The 17410-nt window shown below is 30.3% G+C and overlaps 1 protein-coding gene across 50 annotated transcripts in view; it reads right to left on the reverse strand.

The window, feature by feature from the left end:
* Nucleotides 1-8646: 8646 nt before the first annotated feature.
* LOC128162725 (uncharacterized) overlaps nt 8647-17410 on the reverse strand; it is a 48459-nt gene continuing 39695 nt past the window's right edge. For 8 of the 50 annotated variants that reach the window (XM_052826019.1, XM_052826036.1, XM_052826016.1 and 5 more), the window contains 8 exons: nt 17087-17143; nt 16586-16639; nt 15523-15579; nt 13716-13772; nt 13136-13189; nt 12476-12526; nt 10257-10307; nt 8647-9550 (listed from right to left, as the gene is read on the reverse strand). In XM_052826019.1, coding sequence (XP_052681979.1) covers nt 9306-9550; nt 10257-10307; nt 12476-12526; nt 13136-13189; nt 13716-13772; nt 15523-15579; nt 16586-16639; nt 17087-17143 — 626 coding nt within the window. In that variant the 3' untranslated portion in view covers nt 8647-9305. The remainder of the gene's footprint in view (nt 9551-10256; nt 10308-12475; nt 12527-13135; nt 13190-13715; nt 13773-15522; nt 15580-16585; nt 16640-17086; nt 17144-17410) is intronic. The other 42 variants (XM_052826026.1, XM_052826041.1, XM_052826038.1 and 39 more) reach the window with 28 other exon arrangements.

Consider the following 17410-nt stretch of genomic DNA (forward strand, 5'->3'; position numbering starts at 1 on the left):
GCCAGGAATAGTAGTTCCACACAACTCCTGGATTAGCGTTGAGTTAGTTGTATCTCCTAGCAAACAAAAAAAAAACCCCGTTTAAATCAAGAAAAAAAGATCCAATGATGGAGAACTCGGTTTCTTTGAGTGACTTAAAGACAGAGCGATTGAATATTTATGTATAAAAACATTTTTTTAAATCCTTGACATCATAAATATTCATATAATCATAACACTTGCTGGCGCCGTTGGATTCGAGGTCTAGAAATAGAAACTCCATCTTCACTTTCCCATTGGGGTTTGTATAAGTGTAAGAACACACGCGGTTTCTGAAATGAGAGATGTCAAAAACTCAAGAAAATCGGTATTATATACCTAAAACCAACTTACTCCGTTCTTAAAACAACTGAGTTTCATGATTTATAAAATATGTGACAAGAACATTTATATACAATAAACGAAAAAAAGCTAGGGGTTTTGATTTTAAAAGTGGTTAAAAACAAACTCCATGGTATCTTGAAAAATTATCGTTTTAGATAATTAAATATGTTCATGCCTTCTGAAATTTTCGTTTATTTTTTAAACAATATCTAAAAATAAATGAAATAAGGATTGGTTGAAAAATAATCAGATACCAGTCCTGTAGAATGAAATTTCTGTGCTAAAATCCCAGTAAGTACATGTGTTTCTCAAAGATAACATTGCAACAAATATTAACGATAAAATACTTTGCATAGCATATTCAGTAAAAAAACAAAATTGTGGAAATCTTACATTGGGTACGTAGCAGGAAACAGCGGCGAAGAGAGAGTCACAGAACCTGATAGATCAACATTATTTGACGTTCCATTGGAAGCACAGTTTGCTAAAGGAAGCAACGTTAAGATTAATCATCAACGGTACATAAATAATTGTGTCAATACTGTCAACAGAAACAATATAAATATGTTAAAACCAATCTTATCTCTAACCCCCCCCCCCCTCCACTCCAAAAAAAAAATGAAAAGAAAAACAAGGAAAGGAATTAATGGTGTAACAAAAAAAAATTATAAATCTAAAAATGTGTGTGTTTACTTCAAAAAATTACGCTGCTGTTTTTTTGTCTGCTGCTCTCTTTACACAATTATTGATTGTATAATATGTCCTTTTTATTTATAACTTCTTAATGTATGGAAATTGACCTGAATGTATATCTTTGATATTTCGCATTTATCATATATATATATATATATATATATATATATATATATATATATATATATATATATATATATATATATATATATATATATATATATATATATATATATATACTTTTTGTATCAAAGTATTTGGTTTGAGCGGATGAACTGAACTAGACTGGAAAAATACAGGTTTTGGCATAATTATACTTTATAGTGACGTCACTATAGCCACTTAAGCGCCTATTAATCCTGAACCACACATTTTACTGTTATAATCAAGGGAAGTATTGGTATAAACTAAAGTTTATCAGTTATATCAGTCGCTATCAGTTTAAAAAATAAAACAATTCTAGCCTTTTGATATCGATTACAACAAGTTTTTCAATAGACCCAACGAAACTACATCAACCTCGGAATTCGTCCTCGGTCGATAAATTCTCATCAACTCTATAAGACATATTTTGACCGTATCAAAAGGCTATAATTGTAAAGTGTAAAACTCACTAAAAGAGAATCATATTATGGAACCTAAACTTGACAAAAATTCCTTACATTCATCCTTTCCATAAACAATGGATACTTTGAAGCCATTTTCCCTTCCCGGATTAGTGGTTAACTTTGCATATATTTTACTTCCGGTTGATGTCTTCGCAGGCAGTGTTGTCCCACAAGTAGAACAACAAATAGAGGGAACAATAGTCGGGGCGCTGTCTGAATCACCTGCAATACATTAATTCGTTAGTTTATGACGCAAGACTGGGCTTGTGCCACATGAACAAGTGAAATATTTTATACGCATATGTGCAAAACCAGTATTCTTCTCCTTATTTATAAATTCTCACGAATACCAACACTGAATCACTTTATTCCGTCCATTTACAAAATAAAACTTACAGAGACCCAATCAATTTATACTGAAGTTTGTTTTACGTACACATTCTATTGTAAGATAAATTGTGTTGTGTGCATAATGTTTTAACATTTGATTAGCTTTTTAAAATAATATTTTGCTAAGCTAAAGAAATGGGATCTTTGTTCCAAATACACAGGCTTTTGAACTTTATTATTTGCAAGTGTAGGCAAGCTTATAAGTTTCTTTCATTTTGTATCTTTTTTTTAGGAGATCTCATTGGCATATCTATCAATATTTGCAAGACATTTACTTTTTTGGCAAATGGGGCACACAAACTAGTATGCTGGAAATTTTAAGTTTGCAATTCAATTCCAAAAGAAGACATAATGTAAATAAGCAAGGCATAATACACTAGAACTTGTATCAAAATATCACTAAACAACTAAGTCTTATAAGATTTTAGTATAAAAATAGCACCAGTCTTATCTTATTGTTTCCTATACTCATCTTCCCTTTAAGTTTGGCTAACACTTTTACTCGAAGGCGGATTCAAGGGTTTTCAGACATAATGATTTAAATCTTAATCTAAATGTATCCATATTTCCTTTAATATGACCAAAATTGTTTAAAAGTACTGTTCTTACCGTCATAGACATTGAAAATATCTCCACAGTCGACATATATATCAGATACAACAAAGGAAAATTTTGAAGTTGGATCAAGTGATTGAAACAACCATTCAAATGTATTTAGTCTGAAAATAAAGTTTCCTTATTTTTAGATGATATTATATCACTAGACTATAATAAAAGAAACTTAAAGAAAGAATGACCTATACAACAAGTACCATTCTTTTTCAATCGCATTTGATATAGAAATATGAAAGATTATTCTGAAAGTATTTTAATACTTTGTCTTTGCGTAGTACAAGTAAGTTGACATAATTTTCCAATTATCTTTGTCAAATAGAACACAATGGCTCATTCGACTTATAAAAAAAATGTGTTCTTTGACATTCATCAATATATTTTTATTTGAGAAAATATTATAAATCACTGCAAATTTATCGAGTTTTGATTGAGGAAAATATTTTTCTGATGTATTGAACACAACAAAAAAATAAACTTTGGGTAAAAAAGTAGTTGAGACTGTTTTCCATACTAACTGTTTCAAGAAATAGATATTCGATAATCTGATAACACTTCAAATTAATTTTGTGATGTATAGTCCATTACGTTTTATCTATGACTTGTTTAATTGTAAAATTGCTGTAAATTATATAAAATAATAAGGAATCATTCTTTAAATATTATGAGGTGACCAAATACAGTGTGATCAAATCCATCAAAAAATCCGTCATGATATTATTGGATTTGATACCCCCCCCCCAAAAAAAAATAAAAAAAATTGACCATATTTAATGACCCCAAAATACTCAAATAATGAGTCCTTATTCCTTAAATGATTTAGTTTCTACATAACGAACTGTCTTCTATACTCACGTTGGGTATGTTCCTGATGCAGGATACCTGTAGCTTTCATACGCACTGGTTAGTGTAATAATAGAAGGGGTTCCGCAACTAAGGTATACATCTGAAACACGACCAATATCAGCGTATTTAGAAAAAACTAAATGAATTACCTTACTGAGTAATGCAATAAAGTTAAGTACAGGCATGTGGCATCGATTTTGAAAGTTTCTGTTTTGGGGGGGGGGGGGGGGGTAATCATCGAAAAATCTTGACAAGCGAAATAAAAAGAAACTTCTTAAAATTATGAAAACCCTAATTCGTACCCATAACTTCATAAAACATGACCATTAATTTCACAGTTAATTTCCCCCTTTCTATTCCATTTTTACATGTTCCAAATAGGATGGGGCAACTCCATGTTAATTTACTTTTTGCAGTATTACTCATACAGCTTAAAATACCAACAGTTGAAATTTCAATGGATATATGCCGCAATATTTTGTATACCCTGTTTGAGTTCCAGTGTTTTTCTAATCTGAAAAAAAAATTAATATTATTGTATTTCATCTTATCTACTCATAACAAGATATCAGTGCGTTCTTTTCTTTATCGCTCGACTGCGTAGTACTACGTAACTCGCCATGAATTCTCCCGTCATAAATATCAAACACATTCTACGCATGTTTTAAAAGATTTGAAAAAAAACCACTGTTTGAGCTTTATCGCATGTTTGCATTGCAAGAATGTCTACTTTAAACTTTCATTATTCGAAATTGTAAAAATGGTTGTGTAAATCGGGACGATGTGACAGGGCCCAAGAACAATCTGCAGTACGAGTGCTAGTAAAGGTTTTCGTAAAAGCAACAATTTATTTAAAGCATTGTAAGAGTGTTTGCAAATATACACGTTTATTTTTTATATGCGTGATTTGTACCATTTTAAAAAACAATAATCGGCAAATGACGAAGAAAGACGTCGATTTAGAGTGTTATAAAGTTATCTCAAAGAAATTATATTTGCCTTAGAGATTTTAAGTTAATGTGATATTTATACCTCACGTGCGGTAAACAGCTCATCTAAATTAAGCGCTAAAACGTTAAACTGTCATGATATTTTAATTTCTTTTAAGTCACAAAGTTCTAGTCGGTCAAAATCTATGGTCAGTCATGGTGTGTTACAGGTAATTTCAGTTTTACATTGAGAACTTTGTACCCCGTGCTTCTTTTAAGGGGCTTGTCTCCTTTGAATATAATTCAAGATGAAGCACCTTTGATGAATACAAATACAGTATATCCATTCCAAAAGTAGGATTAACCACATATGCACAGACAGTTTAACATCAAAGAGTATAGATTTAATTCGGGGTTTTACATCTTGATTGTAAAACATGTAAAAATCAAAGTACTGAAGTACTGACGGGAGTTGATTTTATTGATTATCATTTATTTTAAAATCAACTTATCTTGCGTGGCAATGAGTTTCTAGTATGTATTTAAATTACGCACTTTTTCATAATATGAATTTTGATTAGACTTTTCAGACAACAATTTAGAGAAACCCTATATAAATCATGTTGTGTAATATTACAAGATAGATTTTAAACTATGAATTAGTTTTCAAAACAATTCTAAAAATTGTATGGATCCAAGCACTATCGATATTGAACTCCAGTCTCGTTCAACCAGACGCTCAGCTGTCTCAGTTATTCTTCTACAAGCAAGAGAGCCTCTCTGTTTATCGGAGATTTACAGAGAGAGCCAAGCGTTTGGTTGAACGAGACTATATATTAAACTCTGGTGTAGGAATACATGAGGCTACAAAAATATCTAAATTGTTCGTATTAAATAAAATCTGACTATTTTCAAAGTGTTTATAGATAAGATTCCATGAAAAACAATGCTTCAGCATACATTACATCGAATTTTTTTTATTATATATTCAAGAACTATGACATGTCAGCGGTGATGATTTGTGCTAAGGTCCAAACACTGTTTCACTTTCGGTTTGCCAGAGTAACTGCATTGCAGAGTTGATTAAAATCAACTCCCCAAAAAACAGCCATGTTGGTATCAGAAAGAAGATCTCTGTCACAAATCTCTGGCAGGCGTTCTTATGTTACCACAAAGTGTATTGCGAGTTCTTTTCGGGTAATTCAAATCGTTAGCTTAAAAATACAAAACGTCCCGACAAAAATAATATTGCTGACTATTCATGTGGTTCATATCACTTTACTATTAATTTAGTCAATGATTTTGATCATTTTGATTAATTGACACTCAGGCCGCATCGCATCAACAGGACACCGGTAGAAGAGGCGAGGTCAGTTACAAGTAATTAAGATATTCCATGATATAATTTCTACAATTTAGTTGTAAAATAAAAAGTTTTTGACATCGTTAATATGATGGGATTTTGGAAACATAGAATCAAGATTATGTCGCTCGGAAAACAAACTGTATCACTAAATATTTCTATCTTAAGCATTACAATTGAGGGAGGTTTGCACAACCACTTTCAGTAGCTTATTTACATGTAGAAAAATCGTAGGAAAAACAATTAATAAATTTTCAACGAAATACTGTATATTCTCCTAACACCCCATTAAAAATTCTAATCCGTATATACAGGTATAGAGATATCTGGTTAGTTTTTTTTTTTTTGGGGGGGGGGGATAAATTTTCTACCCTGATGAGTTATTTAAATTCTTTTTTACGTTTTTGTGTTTTGCAGAAAAAAGCGTAAAATATCTTGATTTGCTTATATTTTTGCGTTGAATGATGAAAAACGTTCTAAATACAAACAATTATGTTTTGATTTTGGAACGCGTAAAAGGTAAGGGATCTTAAAGAAATTAAAAACAAATTCTTACCGCATTCTGCTGAACAAAGGAAGGTCAACAGTATCACCACTACTGAAACGGCAGTCCCACACCTAGTTGCCATGTGTTTCATGTATCCATTGAAATCACAAGATAGGACTATGCCTTTCTTATTTATATCATTCTGTGTAGAAAAAAATAGTTCTTTAATTACAGTTTGTATTCTTGCTTCGATACGGAATGATCATAAAATTTCATTCAAATATGGCCAGATTTTTTACTTTTTGTTTTAATGTTATGTTTTGTACGTGCTCTTAGTTTTATTTTTTTTTCGTTTATGAAAATTAAAAGAATTTTCTTTTTAAACACTAAATAAATGCGAGCAGCACAATGCCTCTTGTTGAAAATCCTCCGAGAACTGAAAAATCATTAGACGTTTTTAACTGGAGTTTGTATCATAGTCGACGAATTTTGAAATGAAGACATACCTGATTAAAATCTGATTCCTTCTGATGCATGTCAACACAACATAATAATGTCTTCACCAAAACATTTCTAATGATCAATGTGTCTTCAGACGAACTGTCGTATCTTAACCAAAGATTGATTTTCTAGTGGGGATGACAACATGCATGTTGTTTAAAAAAAGAAACGTCATTGTTATCTCTACCCACTGTGCACAACGTGTTAGCATGCTCCAGAAAAAAAAAATAAAAACCTTTATCTACCTTTTAGGTTATCTATGATGACGTGGTTTTACAATTATCAAACGATGGCTTCTTGGAATTTGTATCTCTTCAATGTCTCCTAGGTTTGGTAATTTTAGAGTGAATTATTAAGCATATACATGTATTTTGCTATCATTTACATTAGATATTTAGTGTGTCATCGTTATCTCTTTTATATTGTTAAAAAAAACTAAACACGTAGATCTATAAAACTCTTTTACACTGTTTAGATTGTTGCTTAGTTTTTTTCCCACAACTTCAAAAGTAAACATTGGCACATGGTTTATTCTGTTTGTAATGAGACATTCTTAAATTAAGCTAGGTTTATATAAAGGGTACATAATAAAACAAGAAGTCTTTGCAATGAATCTTTAGACCAACGAAAATGCGAATCCTATCTAACATATATGACCAATATGATTAGACTAATGTTCCTATGATTTCTGAAATGTTGTTACTTATTAAAGAGAGAGAGAGAGAGAGAGAGAGAGAGAGAGAGAGAGAGAGAGAGAGAGAGAGAGAGAGAGAGAGGACCCAAACAAACTACCTGAAAAGAATTTCTTTAGTTCATTTGCCTAATCATTAGGATGAATCAGTATTTTACCAGCAAGTAATATGAAAGAGGGTGTGGGCGGATTATGTAACTTTAACCTTGCAATAGCTTTTGCTATGCGCCACCACTTTCCAGGTGAAATGGAGTTACCAAACAGCTATTAAACCAGTTTGGCTTTTAAATCTCTCCGAATAATTTGCACCAGATCTGTTACTTCATTACGTAATTTAAGCTCACCTGAACCGAAAGTTTCAGAATGTGTAAGCGTGTAAGCTTCTAAAGTTCTAAAACATCGCTATGAAATATTGTTGATTAAAACGCAGTTTTATCCACATAAATATCAACATGTGTCAGATACAACCTTAAATCAGTATTCATATCTTCTATACTGTCAGTTCTGCATTGAAAATTTTTGCACAATAAAATTATGTCATTTATTTTGCAATGTTTACAATCTTCTTTAAAGCAACTTCATGTACAGGCTTTCGTTGTAATCCAAATGGTCTGATGTTAATTTATCCATGAGGAATTTAATGGGAAAGGAGGAAAAAGTAATTCATGCACACGATAATGTTGGCACACAGAAGCAAATCTAAAGGCAGCAACCGCCGAGGGGAGGGGGAATGATTTAATTTTGTTTGTAATAATTTGTATAACATGAAATGTTAAGATTATTGATTAGCTTTAAATTCACATGCAAACTGTTTAACCCCAAATTGTACATAAAGGGCCGCTCATGTGTATTATGGGATGATATCGTACCTTTTTTTTTTTTTTTTTTTATAATTTTCAAATATTACCGGAAATTGCGTGTGGCCTTATTTCTTACTAAAACTGGTACACCACAGTGTTATTTAAGGGCAAACACTTGGTACGGGTATTGCTGTCTAGCTATTATCTTGTTTGGAGTTGGTGGCTAGATAGGATTAAGATACATTGTGACAATTTTCTATTAGTTTTTTTTTTTTTTTTTTTTTTTTGAAAACTTAAAACATTCTTCAGATGTTTGCAAGTAGAAAAAGACAACTTTGCTTTACAAAAAAAATATCAAAATAGTTTTTTTTTTTGTGAAATGTGTTTTATTATTAAAATACGTGTACAAAAACATGTTCACATTCAAATAATAGGAAGAAGTTAAAACATTATTTTAGGGAATAGACGCCTTTAGATTAAAACATATACCCAGCGCATAAATAATGAATAACAGGTAAAACTTTATGTTAAACATAATAATATAGAAACTTCAATGTAAACAACATTCATCATAATAACTCTTGAATTGAAATTTGGTCAAGCTTTTGTAACTGTTTAAATCCTGAAATTGAATTACTTCGTAATAAAATAAAAGTAATGAAATGTACCATCAAATATGCACATTTTTTTTTAGACTTTTCCTTTAACAACATTTATATTTACATTTTCCAGTGTCCCTGTCTATGATAACACTACGAACTGATTTCGTAACGTATAGTCAAATGCATTTCAAAAATAATCAAGTTGATATTCTAAAAATTTTATAAGTAGTAAGTAATCATTGTTTACACATTATGAGGTAATCAAATATAGTCGGCATGATTAAATATATCATAAAGCCCTCTGATCGATACATTTTGCCAATCTTAATATCATTTAATTAAACTATTTAATATTTTTTTCTCAAGGCATTTTGATTAAATCATGTAGTTTAAAACGCAATCTCGTTTTTTTAGACTTCATTAAACAGAATCTATTTTTTTCTGAACGTTTTGATTTTTTTCATCCATTTGAATCTCCTGTTGATTATTAGGAAGCTCTTTGTCTAAACCCCTCTTTTCTGATGTCGGCGTTATTTCATGTTGTTCTTGCTTTTTATGATAAAGAACGACAAACACTATTCCAATAGCTATAACTGCTAGTGGGATAACCACACCAACACCGATTTTCCAGCCGTCATTGGATGAACCATCTAAAGTTGTTTGAGCTGAAAAAAAAAATGAAAAATGATATGTATTACAACTCAAAGGTACATTGCAAATATTTTCCTTACTTATCGGTTTTCAATTTCTCCTTACGTGACACTGAAAATTAATTGTTTGTAAGAAAACTATTTGGATTTTTTACAAGCGTTTTTAAATCTTTTAACGAGAGGTTTTGAATGTTCAATTTAGCATATTTGAACGCCAGTGAATACTTCCAGCATAACATGACACTGATCATGAGCTTTTGCTGAAAATAAATTTTCACTTACATCATAAAAATTGCCAGAAAAAAAAACAAGTTGTCATAAACATTTTCAGCAAAAAGGACCAAATAGCAATTATTAGAAACAATCACTGACAATTATGATAATTGATAAATAGATACGAAAAAAATGGTAAAAAATCAAGTTTAACTGTTGATGCTTGTTGTTTTTCCAACTGAAATGAAAAAGATGCTGAACCCGATTATATATATTCGAATTTACAATCATGATTGAAAAAAAAAAAACAACCAGATTGAAATCAAAGTGAACCAGTTGTGTTAATAATTTGAGCTAATCAAGTCTGCTGTTTCTTGAATAAATGAATTTATCCTTAGAGAAAAATTCCACTTAATTAGTAATTTTTACCAGAAATATCTCCGATATATTTCTAAAAATAATTAGAATTAAACGTGCATTTCATGCAGGATGATTATTGATTTCTCACCAAAGACTGCTGGTTTCCGTTTTGCCGTAGCTGTAGTTATGGATTTCATGACTAACAGACAAAAATCATATGAAGTTCAAGTTAGAAATAATCATTGGTATATATTTTATAAAGAGAGGAAAATGGATATTTTGGAGTTGCAATAAAAATATAATATTAATTGTATATCCATGTTTATGAATTTAACCACTTTTATGAAGTATTTATCTCTTATTTTAATAAAACCATCCGGAATAAAAGTTAAGTAAAATATTTTGACGCGTGGGCATAAATGATAATTCGTTAAGACTTACTTTCAAAAATAGAAAATGTTGTTAAAAGTAAGTACTGCATGCAATACAAGTTAGGATTTTAAGGACACGCATTATATTATTTGTATCAAGTGTACACTGCACGCATGTTATAAATTTAACGATGAATTTATCTTAGATATGAACTTTCAGATTTTAAGATTCCGTTCAATATCTATATACAAGCATATGTCAAGGGAAATCATGCTAGGCTAGATTCCTTTGTAACTTAAAGTACATAACTCTAGATTAAGAAAAGAAATGGCCATTGTTGAAGAAAAAAAAATCTTATTTCTAAAAAAAATTCTGATGAAATATTGATGAAAGAGAAAAATAAACAATCAGCTTGATAATGTAGGTTTTTTTAAAATTAAAAATCGCTAACAACTATTAGCAATTTTTAATAAAATAAAAGCTACATTATCAAGCTGATTTAAATCAGCATGAATATTTATCTTTTGGAGTTACTTAGGGTGCATATATTTGCAGCTTATCTATATTCTATGTTGTATAAAAAAACACTGAACCTTTATCAAAAGTAGAAAGTAATATTGATGTTTTTTCAGCCTAAGCAAAGTTTAATAAACATTTTATGTTTTCCTTAAAAGAAAATAAGTCTCACAAAAACTAATCAACTGTTGCAAAATATTCAAATGCCTTCTTTTAATATTAGCCAAAAACCTTCAGTTGTTGGATTTTTATATTTTGTTGAAATATGAGTTCCCTTACCATTTGGTGTTAATCATAGTTGACGAAAACTTGATAGATGCAACTAATCGTAATAACTGATTTCAATGGAAATACATATACAAATTCTGAAGGTTTGATAACAAATTGATAAAGTAAAGATGATAACTTTATACCTCAATATCTTATTTTTTTCATCTTATAATGTTCTCAATATTTACATACATGTATTTTCATGAACAATTTTTTTGCGTTACTTTTATTCATGTCTGACTTTAAATGTATAGAATAAAGAAATAACATTTGATAATAAACACAAAATTATTTAAAAATTCTAGCTCCTGGAAATTATCGGAATAAGCAATGAAAATAAATGATTTTGATATTGATAAACAATTAAGAATAGTTTTAAAATGCTTAAACAGTCCTTTCCCTTCATTACTATGGCCATGGTTGCCCTATTTTCATGTAATGCAAATAATCGTTCTTATTTAAAATCGCATATGCAAAATACAAAATGCAGTAAACTCTTTATTTTGAAGATAAGAATTCTTAGATGAGATCATGTCCTTATAGACAACGTAAGCTGAATATTCATTGAGAATTTTAGACTATATTACTCTTTTTTAAAAGGAAAATGTTGTTTAAATATACAGAAAGTATTCAAATTTCAAAGCTAAATTATAGAATTTATTACTTAAATAATATATTATGATTTTATTATCATTGATATTTGCTGACCATTCAGCCTTTTTTTGTTTCTGTTGGTGACATGATGAAGCATTCATTTGACCGTATTCAAGTTATTTTTTATCTAATGAAGGTATACAATGCTTGTCTGTATTCTTTTTGTTTTGTTTTCGTCAACTACAAATGTTAATGAACCATGTGCATGGTCTTTAAAAGCAACCTTTACAAATCAAACAAACTCTTTACACTGCTTTTAAATAAAAAATTCAATGCTGATGTTTCATTTGCATTAATTGCCGAGAATCTATAACGAATTACTTCCCAATTCAAGCTACAACCTGCTTGGTTGTCAAGCACAAAGAAGGAAAATAGCTACATACGACAACTTTTACATCGGGTGATCCCGCAATGTGACAAGGGGTTGAGTAAGCGCAGCCAAAACATAGAAAGACACAACTATGCAGTTGATAGGACAACAAGCAATATCTGTTTAATGAAAAGACGGGAAAGGTGGACATGCAGCCGACCTGTCCAAAAATCAATGAAACTCACCTATTTTTTTAATCATATATGTAGTATTTATTTCGGGTGATGTTGATAAATCTACATCAAATAGCAAATTTAATAAAAGAGGGACCGTTCAAAAAGCAATATTCAAGATAATAATAAACCTCAATACATGTAAACTATTAAAGGAAACCATAAACATTCATGATGGTTCACGCAAATTTTAGATAGACCGTATTTTAAAGTTCACAAACACTGTTGACATTAAATGCTACTAACCATGCAAAAATACACATTTGAAAACAGATTTAAGATTTCCAAAAATTATTATCATTATCTGCGGAAAACATTTTCACCCTTTAAAACTGAACTTGAATTTGTCTCAGGTAAAATAAATTCAGTTCATTTTAAAAACAGGTTTTTTTAACAATAAAACACTCATTGGATGTAATTTTTATTAAGTATATTTTTTTTTCCAAGACAATGAATTTCTTTTATTATTTTGAAATAGACATGTTTAAGATAATGTTCCATACTGTTCTAATATACTATGGGTCTGAGGAAGGCGTAATGTAGCCACAACCAAAACACAGTTAAATTCTAGCAATAAATGAACAACATGGATATATATGTGCATTGTACACAATGAATAAGTAACTATATACCCAGTTTAAATTCGTATAATGCGAAACTCAATAAATTTACCTGTTGATGAGCTTATCATAGATGTTGTCAAGATGTGTGATGTAGATGATTCCACTTAAAATCAAATAGATTGGATAGGTTATTGAAAAAGAAAGTGTGTAATACATTTTCTTCGTTTCATATATAGTTTTAATATGGAAGTGAAAAACCTATTAGAAATACTCTGCATGTTCTTGTCATTGGCGTTTCAAATGTTGTGTAATTATTCGATTACCTACGCTATTCAGGAGTTAAAAAAATAATCTAAAGTCATGTGTTCAACGTGCTGAATAGGAAAATGATAGTAACACACTATTTCGATCTAAGTTATATAATAACATTTTGTTTTTGTTATAAATGACAGCAATGCATTTTATTTTAAAAAAAGATGTTTTCGTAATGCTCATAATAAATATATGGTAACACTTTAAAAATAGTATGCTAGAAAGGTGGTGGTGGGAACAAAATGAAGCCAAAAGGTAGTGAGAGATATTTTTGCAAATGGTTAGGAACCATTAAATATTCGTGTTAATCACATGCATTGGATAAGAAAAGTACTTGGTCTTCAGTCGTACAATTCATAATTATCAAAGAAATCTACCTGTTGATGTGCTGGTTACAGATGAACTAGTAGCTTGTGGTGAAGGTGATGATTTTACTTGAAATTGATAAATATGGAAAGTAAATATAAATGCCTATTAGACCCAGTCTAAAAAAAGCTGCATTGTCAAAAACCTATCATCAGATTTGCCTTAAACTTTGAGAAAGGAAGTTTTTGCCTTTAACTAACATTCAGAGGATGTGGTTATGTCATCCAGTCAACTATAAAGGTACAAACTTAATAAAAGGTTAAGAAAGGTGACTAAAATTGGCATAGCCCAGCCTTTTCAAAAGTAGCCAACTTTCTTCAAAATTTGTTTTCAGTGTTAGCTTGCTATTTTGTATGCAATCTTCACATAAGTTATTTAATAAAGTATAATTTTTTTTCTCAAGATGATATATTTTTAATCAGATTAAAGAAACTTAGAACATATCTAATATATTGATGTATAGGATGAAATAGTCGAATAAAAGTTAATGAAGCAAACTCACTGATTAAGAGGGTTATACACCTTATAAAGAATTATTTTTGATATTGCATGAATAAACAAAATGTAAAAATAGACATGTTAAAAATAAATATATCATGTGTCTAGGGAAGGCAAAATGTAACCATAACCGATACACAGTGACATCCTTGCCTGTTACAGAACAACATGCAATATCTGTGTAATGTCCACAATGAATAAGTACTGTATATACCCTGGAAATCAATGAACTTATCTGTTGATGAGCTAATCATAGATGTAGTTAATTTGTGTGATGTTGGTGATTCTAGTTGAAATCAAATAGAATGGATAGTTAATTAAAGAGACCAGTAATTGCGACAATTTCTTTCGTGTCTTATATATATTCTAACACGGAAGTGACAAACCTATTAGAAATACAATGCCTTTTTTGGTCAATGGCGTTTCAAATGTTGTTTAACTGTTAAATTGTTTACGTTATAATTATTTATAAGTGCATTTGGACCTGAAGTAAATGAAGTATTTTTCATTTCGATAACTTAATGTATTAATACCACATTTCATGCTAAAACCATAAATCCAAAATAAAACGCTCAACGTACTAAATTTGATAACGATAGTTGAACAATATTTGGATCCAAGTTATATAATAACATTATGTTTATGTTAAAATTGACAACACTACATTTTCAAATTAAAGATATTTCGTAATGCATAAAATAAATATATGTTAACACTTTTTAAATATTATGATCGAAAGGTGGTTGGGGAACTTAATTAAGCGAACACGTAGTACCATACAGTACCGATCAGATCAAACTTAATACCAGAGTAAACACCAACTATACCCTGGGTTTACTTTCTGGGTTTACTTTGGGTTTACTTTTTGAAAATTTGGGTCCATTCGGAGTTTGCTCAGGGTTTACTTTGGGTTTACTTGAGAATTGATTTGATTGTCAACTGTACGCCATGAAGTGTGAAGCAGGACTGTATTTAATCTTACCATCTTACTGCCTGTAATTCCTGTCCCATTTATATTCCGAATACACATTAGCGTCTGCTTTCAGGGGTATGCTTCTGATTGGGGTTTACTCTCTATGTTCATTCTGAGTTTACTATGGGTTTACTCTGGCTTTACATATAACCCAGAGGAAACCCAAAGTAAACCCAGCAAGCAAACCCAGGGTTTAGTTGTGGTTTACTTTCTGTTAGGTTGGGTCGGATCGATACTGTATTTTCGAAAATTGTTGAGTACCATGCAATATTCGTGTTAATCGCATGCATTAGATAAGTAAGATACTTAGTCTTCAGTCGTACAATTTTAAAATCAATGAAATCTACCTGTTGATGTGCTAGTCACAGGTGGACTAGTCGCTTGGGGTGAAGTTGTTGATTCTACTTAAAGTCAATGAATATAGAAAATAAATATCAATGCTGCTTGTAAGACTAATTCTTAAAACAAACTGAATGGTAAAACAATCATCATAAGATTTGCCTTAAACATTCAAAAAAGGATGTTTTTTTTGTCCTATACCAGTATTCACAGTATGCAGTTCTGTCATCTAGTCAACTTAAAGGTACTAAGCACCTGATATGTTTAGACAGGTGACTTATTGGCAATTCAGCCTTTTCAAACGTAGCCAACTTTATTGAAAAATTGAATTGTTTTCTGTGTTAGGTTGCAATTTTATATGCAATGTTTACATATGTAATTTTGATGAAGTATAATTTTTTAATGTTTTATGTTTTTCTCAAGACAATGGAATTTTTTAAATTTTAAAATCGCACCATGAATAAATATATATCCAGTTTGCATTTATATAATCCGAAAATCAGCGAACTTACCTGATGGTGAGCTAATCTTAGATTTAGTAAATTAGTGTGATGTTGATGACTCTACTTAAAATACAATGCCTTTTCTCATCATCGATGTTACAAATGTTGTTTCTATTACTATTATTTGTAATAGTTAACGTAAACATTAATTGCTTTTGATCCTAAAGTGAATGATGTATATGTTATTTTTATAGCTTAATGTATTCATGCTATTATCCACTGCTTATATAAAAGATCTTAAGTGATACGTTCAACGTGCTTAATACAAAAAATAACAGTTAATACAATTATCATATGTTTAAATATAGTTATGTTACAAAGGACATCACTGCATTTTCAAATTAAAGATAGTCTTTCAATGGACATAAAAACGATACTGTAACGGTTACACTTTTCTAAATGAAATATGCCGAAAGGTGGTGGTGGAAAAGAATATCCATCCGAAACGTAGTGAGGCCATTTTTTTACAAACGGGTAGGCACCGTGCAATATTCATATTAATTGCATGCACTGAATAAGTATAGCAGTTCGTCCTTCTTCGTACAATTCGAAAATCAATGAAACCTACCTGTTGTGCTAGTCACAGGTGGACTAGTAGCTTGGAATGAAGTTGATGATTCTACTTAAAATCAAATATGGAAAGTATATGCAAATTATAAGATCAATTCTTATAAAAAACCTCAATATCATTCATTGCTAAAAAAAATCAAAGTCAATCATTCAACGTTCTAAATAGCAAAATAATAGTTATAACACGAATTAATGTAAGTTTAACGATATTTTTACAATGAACAAAATTACGATACAGTAACACTTGGAAACGTTAGGAAAGGTGGCGAGGGAATAAATGCAGCAAAAATGATGTACGCTATATGCGATTTTTATGTTAATTGCATGCTTTGGATAAGTATACTTATTCTGAAGCCGTCCAAATTCGAAAAGCAATGAAACCCAATGTTGTAAATGCAACCAAAATGAAGTGAGACATGCTTTTGTAAATGGTTGGGCACCATGCATCATTCATGTTATTTGCATGTATTGGATAAGACATCCAAGTCTGCAGCCTTACCTGCTGAAGTGCTAGTCACAGTTGTACTAGCAACTTGTGGTGAAGTTGATGATTCAACTTAAAATCAAAACGAATGGTAAAAGGATAATAAAAAATACCAGTTATTATGACATTTTCTTTCGTTTCTTATTCATTCTTATATGTAAGAAACATATTAGAAATACAATGCCATTTATTGTCATAAGTGTTTCAAATGTTGTTGAACTATTAAGTAGTTTACGTAAACATTTATTGCTTTTAAAGCTTAAATGAATGATTTATATGGTTTGTTTTATACATTCATGTATTAATACTATCATTCCTTGCTAAAATAAGAAATCCGTA

Source organism: Crassostrea angulata, chromosome 9 (genome assembly GCF_025612915.1).
Source record: "Crassostrea angulata isolate pt1a10 chromosome 9, ASM2561291v2, whole genome shotgun sequence".
Lineage (NCBI taxonomy): Eukaryota > Metazoa > Mollusca > Bivalvia > Ostreida > Ostreidae > Magallana > Magallana angulata.